Source organism: Anoplopoma fimbria, chromosome 10 (assembly GCF_027596085.1).
Source record: "Anoplopoma fimbria isolate UVic2021 breed Golden Eagle Sablefish chromosome 10, Afim_UVic_2022, whole genome shotgun sequence".
Taxonomy (NCBI): domain Eukaryota; kingdom Metazoa; phylum Chordata; class Actinopteri; order Perciformes; family Anoplopomatidae; genus Anoplopoma; species Anoplopoma fimbria.
Window position 1 is genome coordinate 17,055,176 of NC_072458.1, and position 16,016 is coordinate 17,071,191.

General features: G+C 41.1%; 1 protein-coding gene across 1 annotated transcript; it reads left to right on the plus strand.

Moving 5' to 3' along the window:
- Positions 1-4,765: 4,765 nt before the first annotated feature.
- On the plus strand, positions 4,766-6,181 carry pkib (protein kinase (cAMP-dependent, catalytic) inhibitor beta). The gene is made up of 2 exons (XM_054606687.1): positions 4,766-4,907; positions 6,099-6,181. Exons 1-2 carry the CDS (start codon positions 4,766-4,768, stop codon positions 6,179-6,181), a joined length of 225 nt encoding a protein of 74 aa, XP_054462662.1.
- Positions 6,182-16,016: the final 9,835 nt, after the last annotated feature.

The following is a 16,016-nucleotide window of genomic DNA, read 5'->3' on the forward strand; positions in this document are numbered from 1 at the left end:
TAATTTTATGTTAATAATAGATCAAATGACTGTATATGTGTATTGTGAAAGAGGTCGCTTATAAGAATGATTATACTCGGCTGCAGTTTCTTTCAGCTTAACCGAGTATTCAGACAGTAAAATATAATTTGAGAACTATTTTTGCTAAAAGATAAACCAAAGAATTGGAGCTAAAATGTACGTATTGTATTGGCATCAGTGTTGCAAATTCTGAATTCTGAACACCCTGGCTACACTATACTTTTACACATTCCACTCACTTTGGTCTTTCAGAAACAATCGAGAATAACTGGGGATGTAAGCGCATAGATGCTTCTCCACATACCTTGCTTCTCCACATACCTTGCTGTGGTGGCAAAAGTTTGGTGGAATGACTACCAGAATACTTCTAAAAGTTGACACTTTAGTGTATTAAGAGCTTCTTGGGGCATTAGTTGTATACTGAATTGAAGTGTGGATCCTGCCTGTTTCTGAAAGGTCTCCAGAAACAGCATTTGTTGACACCAAGGGAATGTTTGTAGCCTTACTTCGTTTCTTAAATAGCGATCGGTTTTGACATTTTCTACACACAACATAAAAGGCAGGTTATCGAGCTCTCAGCATCTCTTTCTGTTCGTAGCGCTGTCCGTGGTGCTGAAAGCTTCCATTCTCTGTGTGAGAACTTGTATGTTGAGACAGAATTTCTTTCTTGAAGTCCTTGGACTTGTATTTCCATTTAAACAAGCAGGCACTCCATCTCAAAGAGTCAGCAAGGCCTCCTCTGAATGGAGCCGATCTCAGCACCGCCGAGAGCACTGTGAGGTTGGATCTGAGACGACAGCATGAGCTGTTGTGTTCGAACCCTTCATCATTGTATGTTATGGGCAGTCCGAGGTCTATAGAACACATAGAAGAAGACATGACAGGACAATTTTAGCTGCATGATTATTTACTCACAGCGTCCCTGCGATATAGAGGATATTTCAGCTACATGCTGTATAATTTGTTGCTAAATTATAGATGTCACTGTGTTTAGAAATAGCCCAGATAGCAATTTGCAAGATTAATGAGTTCTTGTTTTAAAGAAGAGCTGTGACGTATTCGCAATTTGAATGAAGAGGAGATTTTATTTTTTCTTCTACTCAGCATCCTTGCACACGCTCTGTGAACAACCCTTGACGTCTGACAGTTCTTCAGTGAAAAGGCTTTCATAACTCTACCTTGTTGCGTAACATACCTGCGGCTTGTTCCTGTGTCTGACGGAGCCGGCGCGGACATCTTAGTATCTAGGTCAATTTTCTTGACAAGCTAATCCTATCTAAACTGCTGTTGGATTATCAGATAAAATAAACCTGTTCAGATGATGGGTCACTGCCTGTTCAATGTTTAATCCAGAGGCTTAAGGAAAGTTACCAAACAGATGTTCTAATTAAGGCTGGTGGAGGCTATTAATGAAACTGATAGTTCCACTGCTGAAAGCGTTTTCTTTGTACTTGTGTTTATTTGTTCATTAACCCATGAAAAAACAAAATCTCTAAGCTACATTTAAATCATCATTGGATGCTAAAACAAAGCCAACAGAAACAGCTTCTTAAGGTGGACTGAGGCATCTTTCACTCTAGGTTGTAGAGACTAAAACGGCTGAGAAACATCCTCTTACATCAGCTCTTACATCAGCTGTCATGTCAGCTGTGGGTGAATGTGGCTATTAGCAGGTAGGGTAAAAATAGCCTTGACATTACAGCAAGTCAATATGAGCCAAAGTCTAGTTTTAATTAACCAGATTAAAAGATAATCACAGCTTTAAGGGGATTTTTAGGGGAGTTATTTATCTTGCGAAGGCTGTCCGTTAGATTGAAGCAACAAGGAGAGACGAGCTGTGCCAAGTGTCCCTCCGGCTGCTTGGCCCTGATTAGACTCCTGTTGTCAAACTTTCAGTTTAACTGTGGCCCCCGCTCCAGGACAAAGAGCAGCTTTGACAAGTGGGGCCGGAGAAGCAAAACTGGAACAGTGTTCTGGCTTCCCGAAACGCCTACATTAAGATCCAACTGAAAGGCCAGGTTTAGTACTGCAGCTATATAATGATTAATTGGTAAGCACTTTAATTCAGGGACCTGAAATTAGAGTGGCCATGGCGATTATTGAGGACACCGAGGCCATGTCCTTGGTATTTCTATTTTGATTATTTGGGGAGTTAGGTAACATGGTGGGACAAATTCAAAATCACCAATCGAAAGTGGAAAAAAAGAAATATTCAATAGCTGCTTTACAGTAACGTTAACATGTCACTGAAGTCTGGAGAACCGCCATTGATCCCAACGTTGCTTATGATTACATGAATAGCGTTCAAATTAATTCAACTAATTTCCTTGTTAGTTCCAAATATGTTTAAAACTGGATTTTTTCCCATACAGTACATTTAAATGTTTCTGCTGTGATGCCGACAAAATCAGTCATTTAATATAGGCTATTTGAAAAGTTAACTGAGGAAATAAAATACATCAAAATAATTACATATTTCTAAATATATATGAAGCTATATACAATTTCTGGTCATAAGATTCTAGAGGATGCTTTGGAAGACTCACGACCTCAGTATTTAAATCCTGGCTGTGACCTTTATTGGACTATTGTAAGGGTGTTCGACAGGTCACAGCATTAAATGTGCAATAGCTTTTTACATGAATAAGTCATTACTGCATTAATTATTAGTACCTTACTGTATGTTTATCCTGTACCGTAAAGCCAAAGGTGCTGTAGGGGGGAGGGTGGACATACTGTTTGCTTTCTGGGTGATGTGGTATCAGATTTCAAAACAAACATTATTTCTGCTGTTAAATAATGGCTATCAATCATTTAAGGTTATAGCAGGTCGCACAATTTATTTGATGATTACATGTTGAGGTTAAAAAATGCTACATTTGTAACCTTTTAGTTTAGCAAAGGCTACAGTTTGCTTGTGTTTACATTGCCTTCCCTAATCCTCCCTTTATGTTTTGAGTCTGAGGGGATTATGTGAACGTTTTAGAGGAAATATGTTCAAATACTCATGGAGTTATTTTAAAATATAGGCCACAATTCACTACTGTGGCCTCTATGAGCGCAATGTCTGCTATAATAGTGCTTGAGGCTAACAGATGTCCAACCTTTGGCCCTTTTTTTCTGGAGATCTAGATTGTGCATGTGTGTGAGTTTATAGCTGCAAGTGCCGCATTAACTCACATGTCATTCCTTTGTGGAGGGAGAGGGGTGGGAAACGGGTATTTTGCCCCGCAGAATGCTGTGGTTATTTAAAGCGAGGCAACACAACAAAAGAGGGAGACTGGGAAGAGAAAGTGAGATAGTGTGAGAATGGATTTGAGTCATGTGTTTACCTGCCAGCGGTGCTTTTTCTGTAGTGTTGCCATAGCAACAGTGGCTCGCTGTGTGTGTGTGTGTGTGTGTGTGTGTGTGTGTGTGTGTGTGTGTGTGTGTGTGTGTGTGTGTGTGTGTGTGTGTGTGTGTGTGTGTGTGTGTGTGTGTGTGTGTGTGTGTGTGTGTGTGTGTGTGTGTGTGTGTGACAAGGGATGTAATTCTGCCTGTCACCAGTGTAGCCTAGAGCCGATTCCCCAGCTGCTGGTTGCCATGAGACCAGACAGACACATCCTCCACTCCAGTGATAAATCTTTTCTCTTGACGCTCAAATTATTAAACAGATAAGGTACATTTTGTTTTCTGACATAAATGGCCACGGACGTGCTCTCACATATCAGTCATGACATTAAAATGTATTTCTAAATGATCAGGGTACACACAGGTTTGGGGGTAAATTATAGGTTAACTACATAATTTCAGCAAGCCATCCAATGGTATTGTAATTAGCCAGGTAATGCGTATTAAGCTATTATCATGAATAGCTATTACTAGCATTTAAGGTGAGAAACTGTGAATGATGTCAAGGTAACTTGATGGTACCATCACATGTTAGTTACTTGACTACAAATGGGTTTTCCCATGAACCCATGAACAGGACGAAAGCACAAAATATGTATTTAAGACTCAGAACTTAATGTAAAAAATGACTGTGTTTGGAAATAGCCCAGGTAGCAACATTTATGAACTTTTATTTCATTAAAGAGCTGTCACGTGTTCACATTTTACAAGAAGAAAAAGATTCCCCTTTGTCCTCTATTCCATGCAGCATCTTTGCATGTGCTCTGTAAACAGCCCTTGACTTCTAGCAGTAATCAAAAGGCTTTTATAACTCTACCTTGTTGGGTAACATACCTGCAGCTTGTTCTTGTGTCTGACTGAGCCTCCTTTCACATTACTACCATGATGTTTCTTTTGCTTTTAGAAACGTTCAGCATGGAATATAATTTTCTTCCGAGGATGGCAAAGACATGATCTGCTCTGCTCTGCCTCTGATGGCTTATCTTGATATTCTTAAACCAATCTTACTCCTCATGCCCGAACCTAACCAAGCCAACCAACTAAGTAAACAAGTACTAGCCAATCAGAGGCAGAGAAGGGCTAACATGCATACAAATCATGGGAAACTTTCATTTATATTGAAATATAGTTAATGTATTTTCCATCGCATGTTAGCACAGAACAATATACTGAATTTATTGGGAAATATGGGAAATAACACTGAGTTTATTACTCTACTTTACAAGCTGTAATGTGGTAACAAGCCAGGGGTTTATTTGAGTCCTTCCTGTTGCTCTTTCTTTCTGTTTTTATGGGTAGGCAAAAACCGTAACAGTGTACTCTGTCCCTTTTTTTATCACAGAGGTGTCCGGAGATGACGGAAGTAGAGCCAGTGTTGGACTTTGCCTCCTCGGGCCGCTCGGGGAGGAGAAATGCCCTTCCTGACATCCTTGGCTCACCGGCGGGCGTAAACCCCGCTGACCTGCCTCTTAAGCTGGCAGAAATGTCCCTCACAGGTAAAGTACACAATGTTCTCTTTTTCATTATTATAATAGTGAGCACAAGGCACATTTAAACTGCAATCATAGTTGAATTTGTAGTTCAAGTTCATCTGTCAATCTTGCTAGTTTCTGAGTAATTTAGTCTGCGAAAGTTTGCCAGACATCAAATTACTCCAACAGATTGGTTGTTGGGATAGATAATTCTTTATGACAAAGAAAAGATAATGGGACATACTTGGCCGCCAGGTATGGCAAAGCTTTGTGCTCCAGTAAGAAGCATTCGAGCCATATTAAGGCTCGGATCGCCACAGAATTGGCTATAACTGGCGATTCCATGCCAGAATCATCTGGCAGTCATTCGTCACGACTCCGGCATGAGCGTGGCTACCAGACCTGCCAAATTTAGACCACTGTTGGGCTGAGTATTGTTGACGGAAAGGATTGCAAGAAAATGTGCATGCTGCTAAATCACATATAATGATATTTGTCTTGCATGCTCCAAAAATGTATTAAGAACAATTCTGGCGTTGCCCACTCTTTCATCCCTTACAATCTCTAAAAAGTTTTGTATGTAAGTAGCTACTAACTAGCTCAACTTAGCATTGTTTCCCCATGATCCTTGAGTTAATTTTCACCAATAGAGCCTCACATTTTAGCAGATTTAAAAGATTTAGCAGCCTCTAGTGATGAAGCTGCAGATTGCAACAAAATGAACATCAATCCACTCATCCGTCTCCTTCAAAGCATGTCGTAGGGCTACGGTTTGCCTTCAGGTATGCAAAAATGTGAAAGGCCCTCTCTGGAGCCAGGGTTTGGTTTGTCCTCTCTGGGCTACTGTAGAATCATGGCGGAGCAACATGGCGAAGTCTGCAAGGAGGATCCACTCCTTATGTAGCTATGAAGGGCTAATTCTAAGCTACAAAAACAAAGCATTTCTTTGTTTCAGGTGATTATACACTAATGAAAGCATAGTGAGGAATATTATATTCCATTTTTGCCAAAAAGTTATCCTTAATGCTACACACTGCTCCTTTAAAGCAATTGGTGCAACCTTGGTTTTGTGGTTTTGAAACAGAAGCATCTAGTGATGTAAGAATCATGAAGTCACCGATATTGATCAACAACAGCTTTGGACCGTTTACATATTTCTTTTTTTCCCCTGAATAGTCACTGTAACTTTTTGTGTCTTTTTGTGTTTGTGCTCAGATGGTCCGGGAGGGGCCCAGTCCCCTACGGCGGAGGGGCCTCCAGCGCCACCTGAGAGCTCAGAAGGGAAGGAGGGATCGTAGGGGGCCCGTTTTATTTAACCTCCCCGGAGACCTGCAAATATATTACCTGAGAGACAGCACGAGGAACAAGTTAGAGGGCGACCTGTGGGAGAAAGAGGGATTATCTGTGCAGAGTCAGTCTGTTTGCGAAGCAGCTGAACCACGGAGGGAGAGTGAAGAACCGACTCCCCAGGGACTGGAGCCAGGCACTCAGCAGCACTATCTGAAAAGAGTCAGACGTCACTTAGTTATGAACCAGTGAGAGAATGTGTGTGTGTGTGTGTGTGTGTGTGTGTGTGTGTGTGTGTGTGTGTGTGTGTGTGTGTGTGTGTGTGTGTGTGTGTGTGTGTGTGTGTGTGTGTGTGTGTGTGTGTTTAGGTGTGTTATATACTCACCTCCAACACTACGCTGAGAATCAAAGGGACCATGACAGATTGTACACCGTACACTATTTTTGTATGATTTATTTAAAACTAAAGAGAAACAGGAACTCATTAGTCAAATTGTAATGTGTTCCATTTCCTGCTGATCTTTGTTTTGTAGTGATGTGTGTTATTAAAAATTGACAACAGTAGGAGGGACTCTGATAGCAGCCTGTAGTGGCTCCAAGCTTTTTTTAATCCAGCTGGATGCAAAAACAATTGTTGAATAAGTAAACAGTAGATTTAAGAAAATTGGGAGCTCTTTGTGTTGTTTCCTGCTTCTACACTAAATGTGTTTGGTCTACTGTATGTTTTCAAACCAGAAGCTGTTGTACAGTGTATCTACATTGTAAATGTACAGTTTGTACCCCCTCATTGAAGACTGTTTTGATCCTGCGATGACAGCGAACAGAGATTTAATCTTTCTTTTTTAAGGTTTCCATATGGTGAGAGGTGATAAGGTGGAAGAACCGTCCATAACTTGAGACATTCCTTCAGAGAATAGTGTCCCACTGCCAGAAATGAACACGCTGCTTCATTATAATACAAAGAAAAGTCAGAGATTCTCTTTTTGTTTTTTTGGCTCAAAGCTGCATTTAAAAGTCTCTTCACTTTCCAAACCTGAAACTGAAAATGTGCCTAGTGGCAGCTCACAACCCCAAAACGTGTGTTGTGTTCTTTCTCTGTGACGTACTGTTATCCACTATTTTGGGCTACTGATATTTCCTCAGTTTTAATATGAGGTATAATAAAAACATACTGCTTGAACTGTAAATGAAAGATAAAACACTTTTGTAAACATTCTGCAGACTTTGCATCTGCAGATCCAACACTTTGTCAGGAAAAGCGTTCAGTTTTTCTGCGTAAACTTCGGCAGGGCTTCTTGGGCTCCTCGCATGTGCTCCTTTATTGCAACAACGGCATATGCCCGCTGACTGGGCACAGGAGCAAGCATCACGCAACACTACCGCCACAATATGTTTCCGAGGGACCGAAAATGGCAGCACGAGAGCCCTTCTGCCTCTCTGCAAGGAAAAGAAAAAAGTCTGTTCACACTCATCAACACATAAACAGAGCTGTGAATAGGATGCAAGACGGAGCGCGAGAAGCAGCCATCCACTCACTGCTACTGTATATATATACCGTATTGTAGTATAACCTTTGTGTGTGTGCGTGTGTGTCATACATGCTGCCTGTATGATTACCAGACTTTATTCATACTGTACCCATATAGGAAAATGCTGTTTTGGAATTGTCTCTATTTTCAGATGTTTTGCCGGTGGCTGTGTCTTTTATGTGGATGTGTTTCACAAATGCAACAAGGAAAGCCGGGTGTGCTGCTGCCCAGCCTCTGTTTCTGATGCTGTACTTAGTGTTCATGGTCTACGTAACCTGTATGATCAACACTTTTTTTGGTGGGGAGGGGGCGGGGGTGTCAATGAATCAGAGGTGTATTTTGTAGTGTCCTGACCTCTAAGTGGTGCATATATTTTACTTAGCTGGATTGAATCCTATGTGTTGATTCTATCTGGTGGTGAAAATTGCCATATTAAACCCACAAGCTTTACATATACAACTGTGTGCTGGATTTTTTTAATTTCTACACAAGGCCCTCAGTCCTGGTGCTTGATCTTTACATCTTGGCATACATACGATATGTTGAATGCAATAAGGATAACTTGTAAATGATTATCACATCATTTCAAATTTTTTTTTGCCGCATAAGGGATCTGTGTGGAGGTCAGTTGGTCAGTATGCCACTTTGGTCCAGACTGAATTAGCTCAACAGCTATTGAATAGATTTCCATGGAAATGTCTACGAATATTAATGTTCCCTAAAGGATAAAGCCCACTGACACTGTGGATCCCCTGATTTTCATTAAAGTCCACCGCAGTTTAAAGTTTGTCCTATGCTTTGGGTCACTAAATACCTGCAAAGCTAATGTCCTTGACATCAACTTTGCAAGTGCTGATAAGCAAATATCATGCTAAACTAAGATGAGCATGGTAAATGTTAGCTGCTAAATGTTAGCTTGTTATGATGGTCAAATTATGCATGATAACATGCTAATATGAGCAGTTAGCTCAAAGCACAGAGCTACTACCAGACATTTTGTTTACATGGACCAGTCGCTTATGGATCAACAAATGCATTATAGCAGCTTTGACCATTAGAAACTCCTTTTGCTGTAGAGTTCTTTATGCCAAGCACTCAGCCAGTTCTACACATCAAAGTCTTTTCATAGGTGTTGGGAAGTACTGAGCTGTGTGAAGTTTGATTTATTGCCTCAAGTGATGTCTTTTGAGTCAACTCATCCATTGGGCCTGAAGACTAGAAGTTTGAAAATCCAAACAATCTGAAGGTATGGAGTAGGACGCTTATCAGACCTCTGTAGCATTCTCCTTATCTCTACTTGAGGCTAGCATCTCAAAGCTACATTAACCCGCTAATAGCATGACACATTCTTCTCTCAGTCCAAACTGTCAGCTGCAAAGTTGCATTGTGGGTAATGTAGGGGCCAGGTTTTGAAAAGGAAGTGGAATGAGTGGAATAAAAATAGACGATAACTCTGGTTCTGCTGCATTCATTTTGACATTCAAATGAAAAAATGTCCATCATGAGTCCGATAATGTTACAGGAGTGGAGTGCTAAATGATTGGTGGAATACATTAATAATATTTTAATTCTTTCTTTGAAATAGTGATGAGAATGATGGCTGCATGTCCAATGATGAAAATTAGGGTATTTTATAGTTTTTTTCATGATTATCACAATGTAGCTAATGTGGCTGTAGGTAATAGCTGGATGTGATGTATTGAGCTTTTGGAGTAAAGTATACACTTTTCAACTTATTCTTCTAAGTACTACATAGCTCTATTCCATTTGACTACACCCACCATCTCTGATGAATGGCCCTTGATATTACTTTTTTTGTGTGCATTTTTTACATCTTCTGAAGCGTAAGTAAGAGTTTATGAGGAGCACTTGAAAGGAGCACAAAGCAAGACATGGGTCCAATCCCAATCTCCAGACTCACTGACTCAGACTTTGATGCGTGTTCCCGCAAAGTCCGTGAGCGTTTAGGGCTGTCCTATTTTCAAATCGTTGAGTGTTTGAGGGCTCTCTCGCAGACATTTTGAGCCCTTTATGAACCCTTACAGTAAGTCTGCATTTACGCAGACTTTGCCTGAGGCAATTACCCACAATTCATAGCAATGTTAAACAGGGGGTTACCAGTGGAAGCGTGGAGACATATTTAGCTTACACTGAAACATTAAAGATTAAAGCATGAAAACAGGGGAGTTCAAGCAGAGACTAAATAAACAGCTGGTTTATTCATTAACCATTTTTTTAACTTTTGTTATCAAAGCTGTTTTGACAAAAATTACTAAATAGAATATTTGACAAATAACTCGTGTCGTGAGGCAAAAGCTTTGAAGACGTTTGAATCAGGGAGTATAATTTTTTTTTTAAATAAATCCTCAAATCCAATTGTACATAACATGATGTGACGTTGTCATGGTAACGTGATATGTTACAGCAGAGTGCTTTAGTCCTATTCGTATTTACACTATTTTAAGCCCTTACAGTCTTTCACACATAACCATTTAACGGGAGACGTCAGTAGGTCCCTGAGGGTTTAGGGTTTAAGGCTTTAGGGGGCACATTGGGATCGGGCCAGGCACCCTTTCTGCTCCTTTTCAGAACAGCCATGTTAGTGCACTCCCATTACATAATGCAGCAGTTCCTGTGGGTGTGCAGCAGATGGAGACATTCACCAAATTATCATTCACCCCACATCATGCTTCTGCAGCGAGGGGCTACTTTCTTTGTTATGTCTGGTACAAAGAAAATAGCTTAAATTCATTTTTTTACAACAATATTTATATGAATACCATAAGTTACATAAACAGGGTGACTAAAATCATGATTTTGAGGTTCTGGTTTCACATTCATGCACACATATTTCAGCGTGAACCCAGTGAGGAGTTCGACTTGGACACACCCAGTGTTGTCTCGACGCTCGTGCAGCAGCGTGGAGTGATTTGACGAAAACCGACACAATTTGAACTTGTTTTGGGTTTATTCACTCAAATACTGGTCCTAACCTGTGGAGGTTGATGATAAAGGGTTAGTGTGTGTGTGTGTGTGTACACAATGTGTTTGGAAGCCATGAGTGAACCTTTGTGATGGTGCAGACTGGCTGTCTGGCTGCCTCCCAGCAGCCCCACTGACAGGAGATGAGACCATGCGCCGCATACCCCCAAGGGCTCTTTGTCTCTCTGCAGACACAACCACAACTAAGCACTTGTGTGTGAGGCATTATGTTAGCTGATACAATGGTTTTGAAAATGATGTAACAGAAAAATAATGAATTAAAAAAATCATAGCAATGGCTCTACTACATGTGGTACATTTATGTATTAACATTCATATTCAAGCAAAACAGAAAATGTGTAATCCGTTTGAGACTTGTTTCTTTTGCTCAAATATCCCTGTTAGTCTTCACCTCCTTTCTCCTGCAGCCTGCCCTCCTCTGAGGCAGCTCCTTCGCCCAGACATCCTCTACGTAACTTGTTGCTAGGGTAACTGAGAGAAGCTTGGGCCTCGTTGCATTGTATGCAGTCATGCTTTCATAGAGCATTAGGGAAGGTGAAGAATTGATTCGAAGGCTTCGGCTGCACTGAGGACAAGGGGCATATGCATGATGTCAACCGGGTATGGCAAGGTGTGGGGCCCTGTTAGCATCAACTGAGTGCACATTTGTCCTCCTAGTTTTTAATTATTATAAAAAATTAAAGAAGCCAAAATGACAAGAAGTCAACGTGGAAGCAGAATCTAAAAATACATTTGGTTGAATAGTTGATTGCAAGCTGTAAGTGCTGACATTAATCTCTTTTGCTGTCAATCTTACAGTACACGCTTTTACAAATCTAAAATAACAAGACAGAGTGTTTCTAATTCTGCAGAGCAGAAAAGCGGCGGAGAGGAAAGCTCTCTGTCTTTTTACATAATTGAATAGCATGGTGTATAAGCGGTTAGCTACTGGCTTTCCTCAAGGAAATTGTTCAAGTAATTGCCTCACAGAAATGCACTGTGGTTCCTTTCCTCACAAACAGTTATAGGCTCTGTTAGCAATCGAAGCTAAGTGAATGAGCAGCAGCAGCTTAAGGTGCTCCACCACTCTCTCCTCCTTCTCAATCTTCATCTCTCTTTGTGTCTCACCGTCTCATGGCCAGGGCCAGAGTGTGTGATCCAGTTGTTGTGGAGGAGACAACGAGTGTTACAGTGGCGTAAAAAGAGAAACATAGATAAAGGAAGGGAGGGAGGATGGATGATAAGACGCAGACATGGGTCACAGTGAGGATGCCAGACAAGCAGCCCAGCGAATAGAAAAGCCTTCACGTGGAAGTCAACGTGCCATTTCCGACACAGAGCAGCCTCAGGAGGAAAGATGGAGAGAAAAGAGAAAAGATGTAAGGCATCAGAGAGAGAAAGAGAAAGAGAGAAAATGAAAGACATGGTAGAAGAGCAGCCTAAGCCATGGCAATGTCGCTGCATTTATTATCACTCACCAACTAAATATCCGCACCTGCTCTGTCTGCTCATGCCTTAGTCCATTTCTTAATTCTCTTTGATTTTTTTCTGTGGCACTTAGTCTTTGTTAAAAACAACAATGCTCAGCTGTTTTGGGAAATGAACAAGCCTTTCTTTTAAATGAACTAAATATTTGTGGCTGGGTTTTAAAGATCTATGACTTCCGTGTGATTGAATGGTCTCTGGGATGAAAGTCAGAACGTTTTGGCACATTGTTGGTTTGGGCCTTTTCATTGGATTTCATGACAAATGATTTACATTTTTTTCCTAATCGTATGTTCTCAAGATACCAAGACAAGTCAAGAGATGAGAGGGTTCGAAATGGGACCAAACCTAATGTGCTTAAAATTAGGTGAATTTGTTCATTTCCCAGTCGGATATTTTGTCTAAATTTCTCCTCTTCCTTTCATCCTTGTGGTGGCTTCATTCTTTGTCCAACTATAGATCACAAGACTGTGAATACACACACGCTCACACCCAGACAAATGACATCACCCTCACAGTGACGGGGCGGAGACTGGCAGCGTAAGCCTGGCATCACACACACACACACACACACACACACACACACACACACACACACACACACACACACACACACACACACACACACACACACACACACACACACACACACACACACACACACACACACACACACACACACACACACACACACACACACACACAAGCACAACTCCTCTCCTTCCATAAGCTCTCTGTCAGATAGCTCAGCCTGGCATCAATCGCTCCCAATAAGATGGAACGAGCATTAGCCTGACCCCGTTCTCACAGACACCAAATCACTTTGCACAAACATCGTGTGGAGCAATCTTTGCAGTCTGGCCTTTCTAATATCCAATCTTCCCTCCTCTTCTCCAGAATATTCTTGATAAAGATATACTTAGATCCTGACCTCTTCTTTTATCTTCCAGCTGAAGTCTTTCTTATAATTGGTTATCTTCAGCAGCAGCTTCTGAGGGAGGACAGCCCCTGTCCCTGTTCTATCTCATCAATATTCTCTGTGCACAGTAAGTCAGTGGATTCACTGTTAGCTATAAGCTGCAGACTGCCTTTTATAGACTTTTAGTGAGCAGGGCACATTGAAACACTGGCACTTACTGTTGTATTTTATGTCTTCTGACTGTCAGAAGCCTGACTGCAGTGCCCTCTCAAGGGAACAACAAACACCATCAAAAACATTTGATGTCTGGCGCACAACAGGAGCTATTTTGGGAAGTTTGAACTAAATTTTCTCTTGACTTGTGAAGCCTTTCAAACACCCGGACAGTGTTCCTGAACATACCTGAGCATGTCAGACGGGCATTCCTGGATGTAATACATCTTGCCCATAGTTTGTCTAGTTATCCACCAGAATAAGAATGAGACTGAAGGTCGGGTGTGTAGCACATAATTATCCAACAAGCAGATTTGACAGATTATACTGGTGCTTGAATCTAGCAAGTCTGTGAGGTTGTATTTAGCCGCAGCGTTGCTTTAAGCTAAATGCTAACATCACATGCTCACAATGGCGATGATATTATGACATTAATGCATGAAACCTTATTTGGTTATTTGTCAAAGAGTTTTTGAAACATTTCAATCAAAGCCAACAATGTGCACCTCATGTTGGGGCCTAAGGAAAAGTCAGGTCATCACCAATGTCATCAGGATAATAATAATAATAATAATAATAATAATAATAATAATAATAATAATAATAATAATAATAATAACTTTATTTATATAGCATCTTTTAAAATAATATATGATAACCACGTATAGTGACGGCGGCTACATTGATGAGTCACAGGATGAACTGCTTGAGGACCAGCGGGGACAGGTGCACGAGCACCACCCTGACGTTGAGTAAATCAGTTTCATTACTGTATGAACATGTAAGAAATATTCACATGTCAATTCAACACCGTCCAAAGGCAGTTTGTAAAATACATCAGTCTTGTGGTTTAAAGTCATGTGTATGTTTGATCTAGTCACCCCCCCCTCCCGCCGGTTATAAGTGGACTTTATCAATCTTAAATTCTACATCACTAGCTCAGACAGTTGCATAGTCATTTCGATGCATTAAATGTGTTTGTTTACCACAAAAGTGGATCCTTATTGATTTTCCATTGGCATTGGAAGAGTGACACAATAGAAACGACGATTTATGTCTCGAAAACAATACAATGCATTTTGTGGCCATTTCATTAACTGCCATGATACTGGGCTGGTCAATCAGACGGCAATCTGCATGAGAAACTAAGACAAAGACATTGTTATCTGTCACGCCTGTAATGCTACCTCTATTCAACTCTGCTGCATGTAACTTAAACTGCTCATATTCAGAGGAAGCAGTGAACGTAATCTGTTGAGATAATGAAGGCCACAATGGATCTTCCTTCCACACCTTATTTCATTTCATAACTGAGTTACAGACAGATGTATGGGATCTCACAACATGGCTAAAGAGATCAGTGTCATGTCTAAGGTCTGAGAGCTACGGGGCGACTAAAACGCTTGGCTAGTCCGGGATAATACTGAGCCTCACACGCAGACATGTGGCCTGTAGGAGTGGATGTTAGTATGATAATATCAGGATAACACTAATCGCACAGATTGGGATTATGATTATCACTCACCGGGACGCAAAACAGACTTCCCTCCATACCTCAGGACTAATCTAAACACGGTTTATTTTAAAGGCCCGAAGCAGTCCGAGTTTGGGCCGTTCAGTAGCATGTATGTAAATGTCACTAAGCCAATCAGTGCAATTAAGCAGAAAGTATCATTCTAGTCATAACACTAATTTCATCATCAAGGACAAAAATCAGATTTGCAGCTATCTAATACATTTCCATTGACATCCAGTGTTTGCCTGCAGCTTTTTCATCAGCCATCTGTGGATCATCTCTGCAGGTCTTCTTTGTCAATCCCCGTATGGTTTCCCCTCTCCAGCTCCGCCTCCCTCTCACCCTTCTCCTCCCTTTGTTTGCCCCCCCCCTCTGTCTGTCCCGGGGCTGACATCATAGTCCCAGAAGAGCCCACTGATGGTAACAAGCCCTGAATCAGCACCAAGTAGTTCCATCTATACCCCCACCCTGCATCACTTTGCAGGCAGTGGTTGCTCCCTATCTTTATAGCAGCCCTCGCCTCATCTTTCTTTTTTATCCTCCTACCCCTCCATCCTACCACATGCTTACCCCTCCCATCTCCCCACCCGGCCTTAAGCGGGCTCCGGGGCTCAGACTCCTTTAACTGTGCTGAAAACAAGCTCTCCCAAGTGGGCAGGGCTCTTATTTCACCATAGGCTGTGCCTGGGACAGATGCAGTGCATTAATGTAAAACATCAGGGCAACACCAAAAAGAAATATTTATCCAAAGCATTAATATGGAGGAAGACATCAAAGTAATACCTTCCTCATTTCACCTTTTTTTCAGAGTAGATTGCTTATTATTTTCGGCTCAGAGCATTTGTGTCTCACTTGCAGCAAAGAAATGTGAACTGCTTTGAGGGCTTGAGTTACATTTTTCAATCAAAATGGTTAAAAATCCTCCACACTGACCTGAAATGGCTTCAACATAACAAACATGAACAGATTCATTTGATGTGAAATGATGCAAACAACAAAAAAAGACAAAGAAAAGTCTGAGCAACCATTATCATCTAGTGCTGCCTTGATTATGAATTCTTGGGAGACTTTAAAAGTATTACTTGCATTAATTTTAGCTTGGCGTTTAACTGGAGAACTGAGTGTACATTTGATTCAAATGTCCCCAAAAATTGGATTCAATTGGACAACTCATAAGGGACAACAATCAATACATTTCTTAA

Coding starts and splice junctions, on each gene's coding strand:
- pkib (XM_054606687.1), top strand. CDS start 4,766: ATGACGGAAGTAGAGCCAGTGTTGGACTTTGCCTCCTCGGGCCGCTCG. Junction 4,908..6,098: donor GGCAGAAATGTCCCTCACAG/GTAAAGTACACA, acceptor GTTTGTGCTCAG/ATGGTCCGGGAGGGGCCCAG.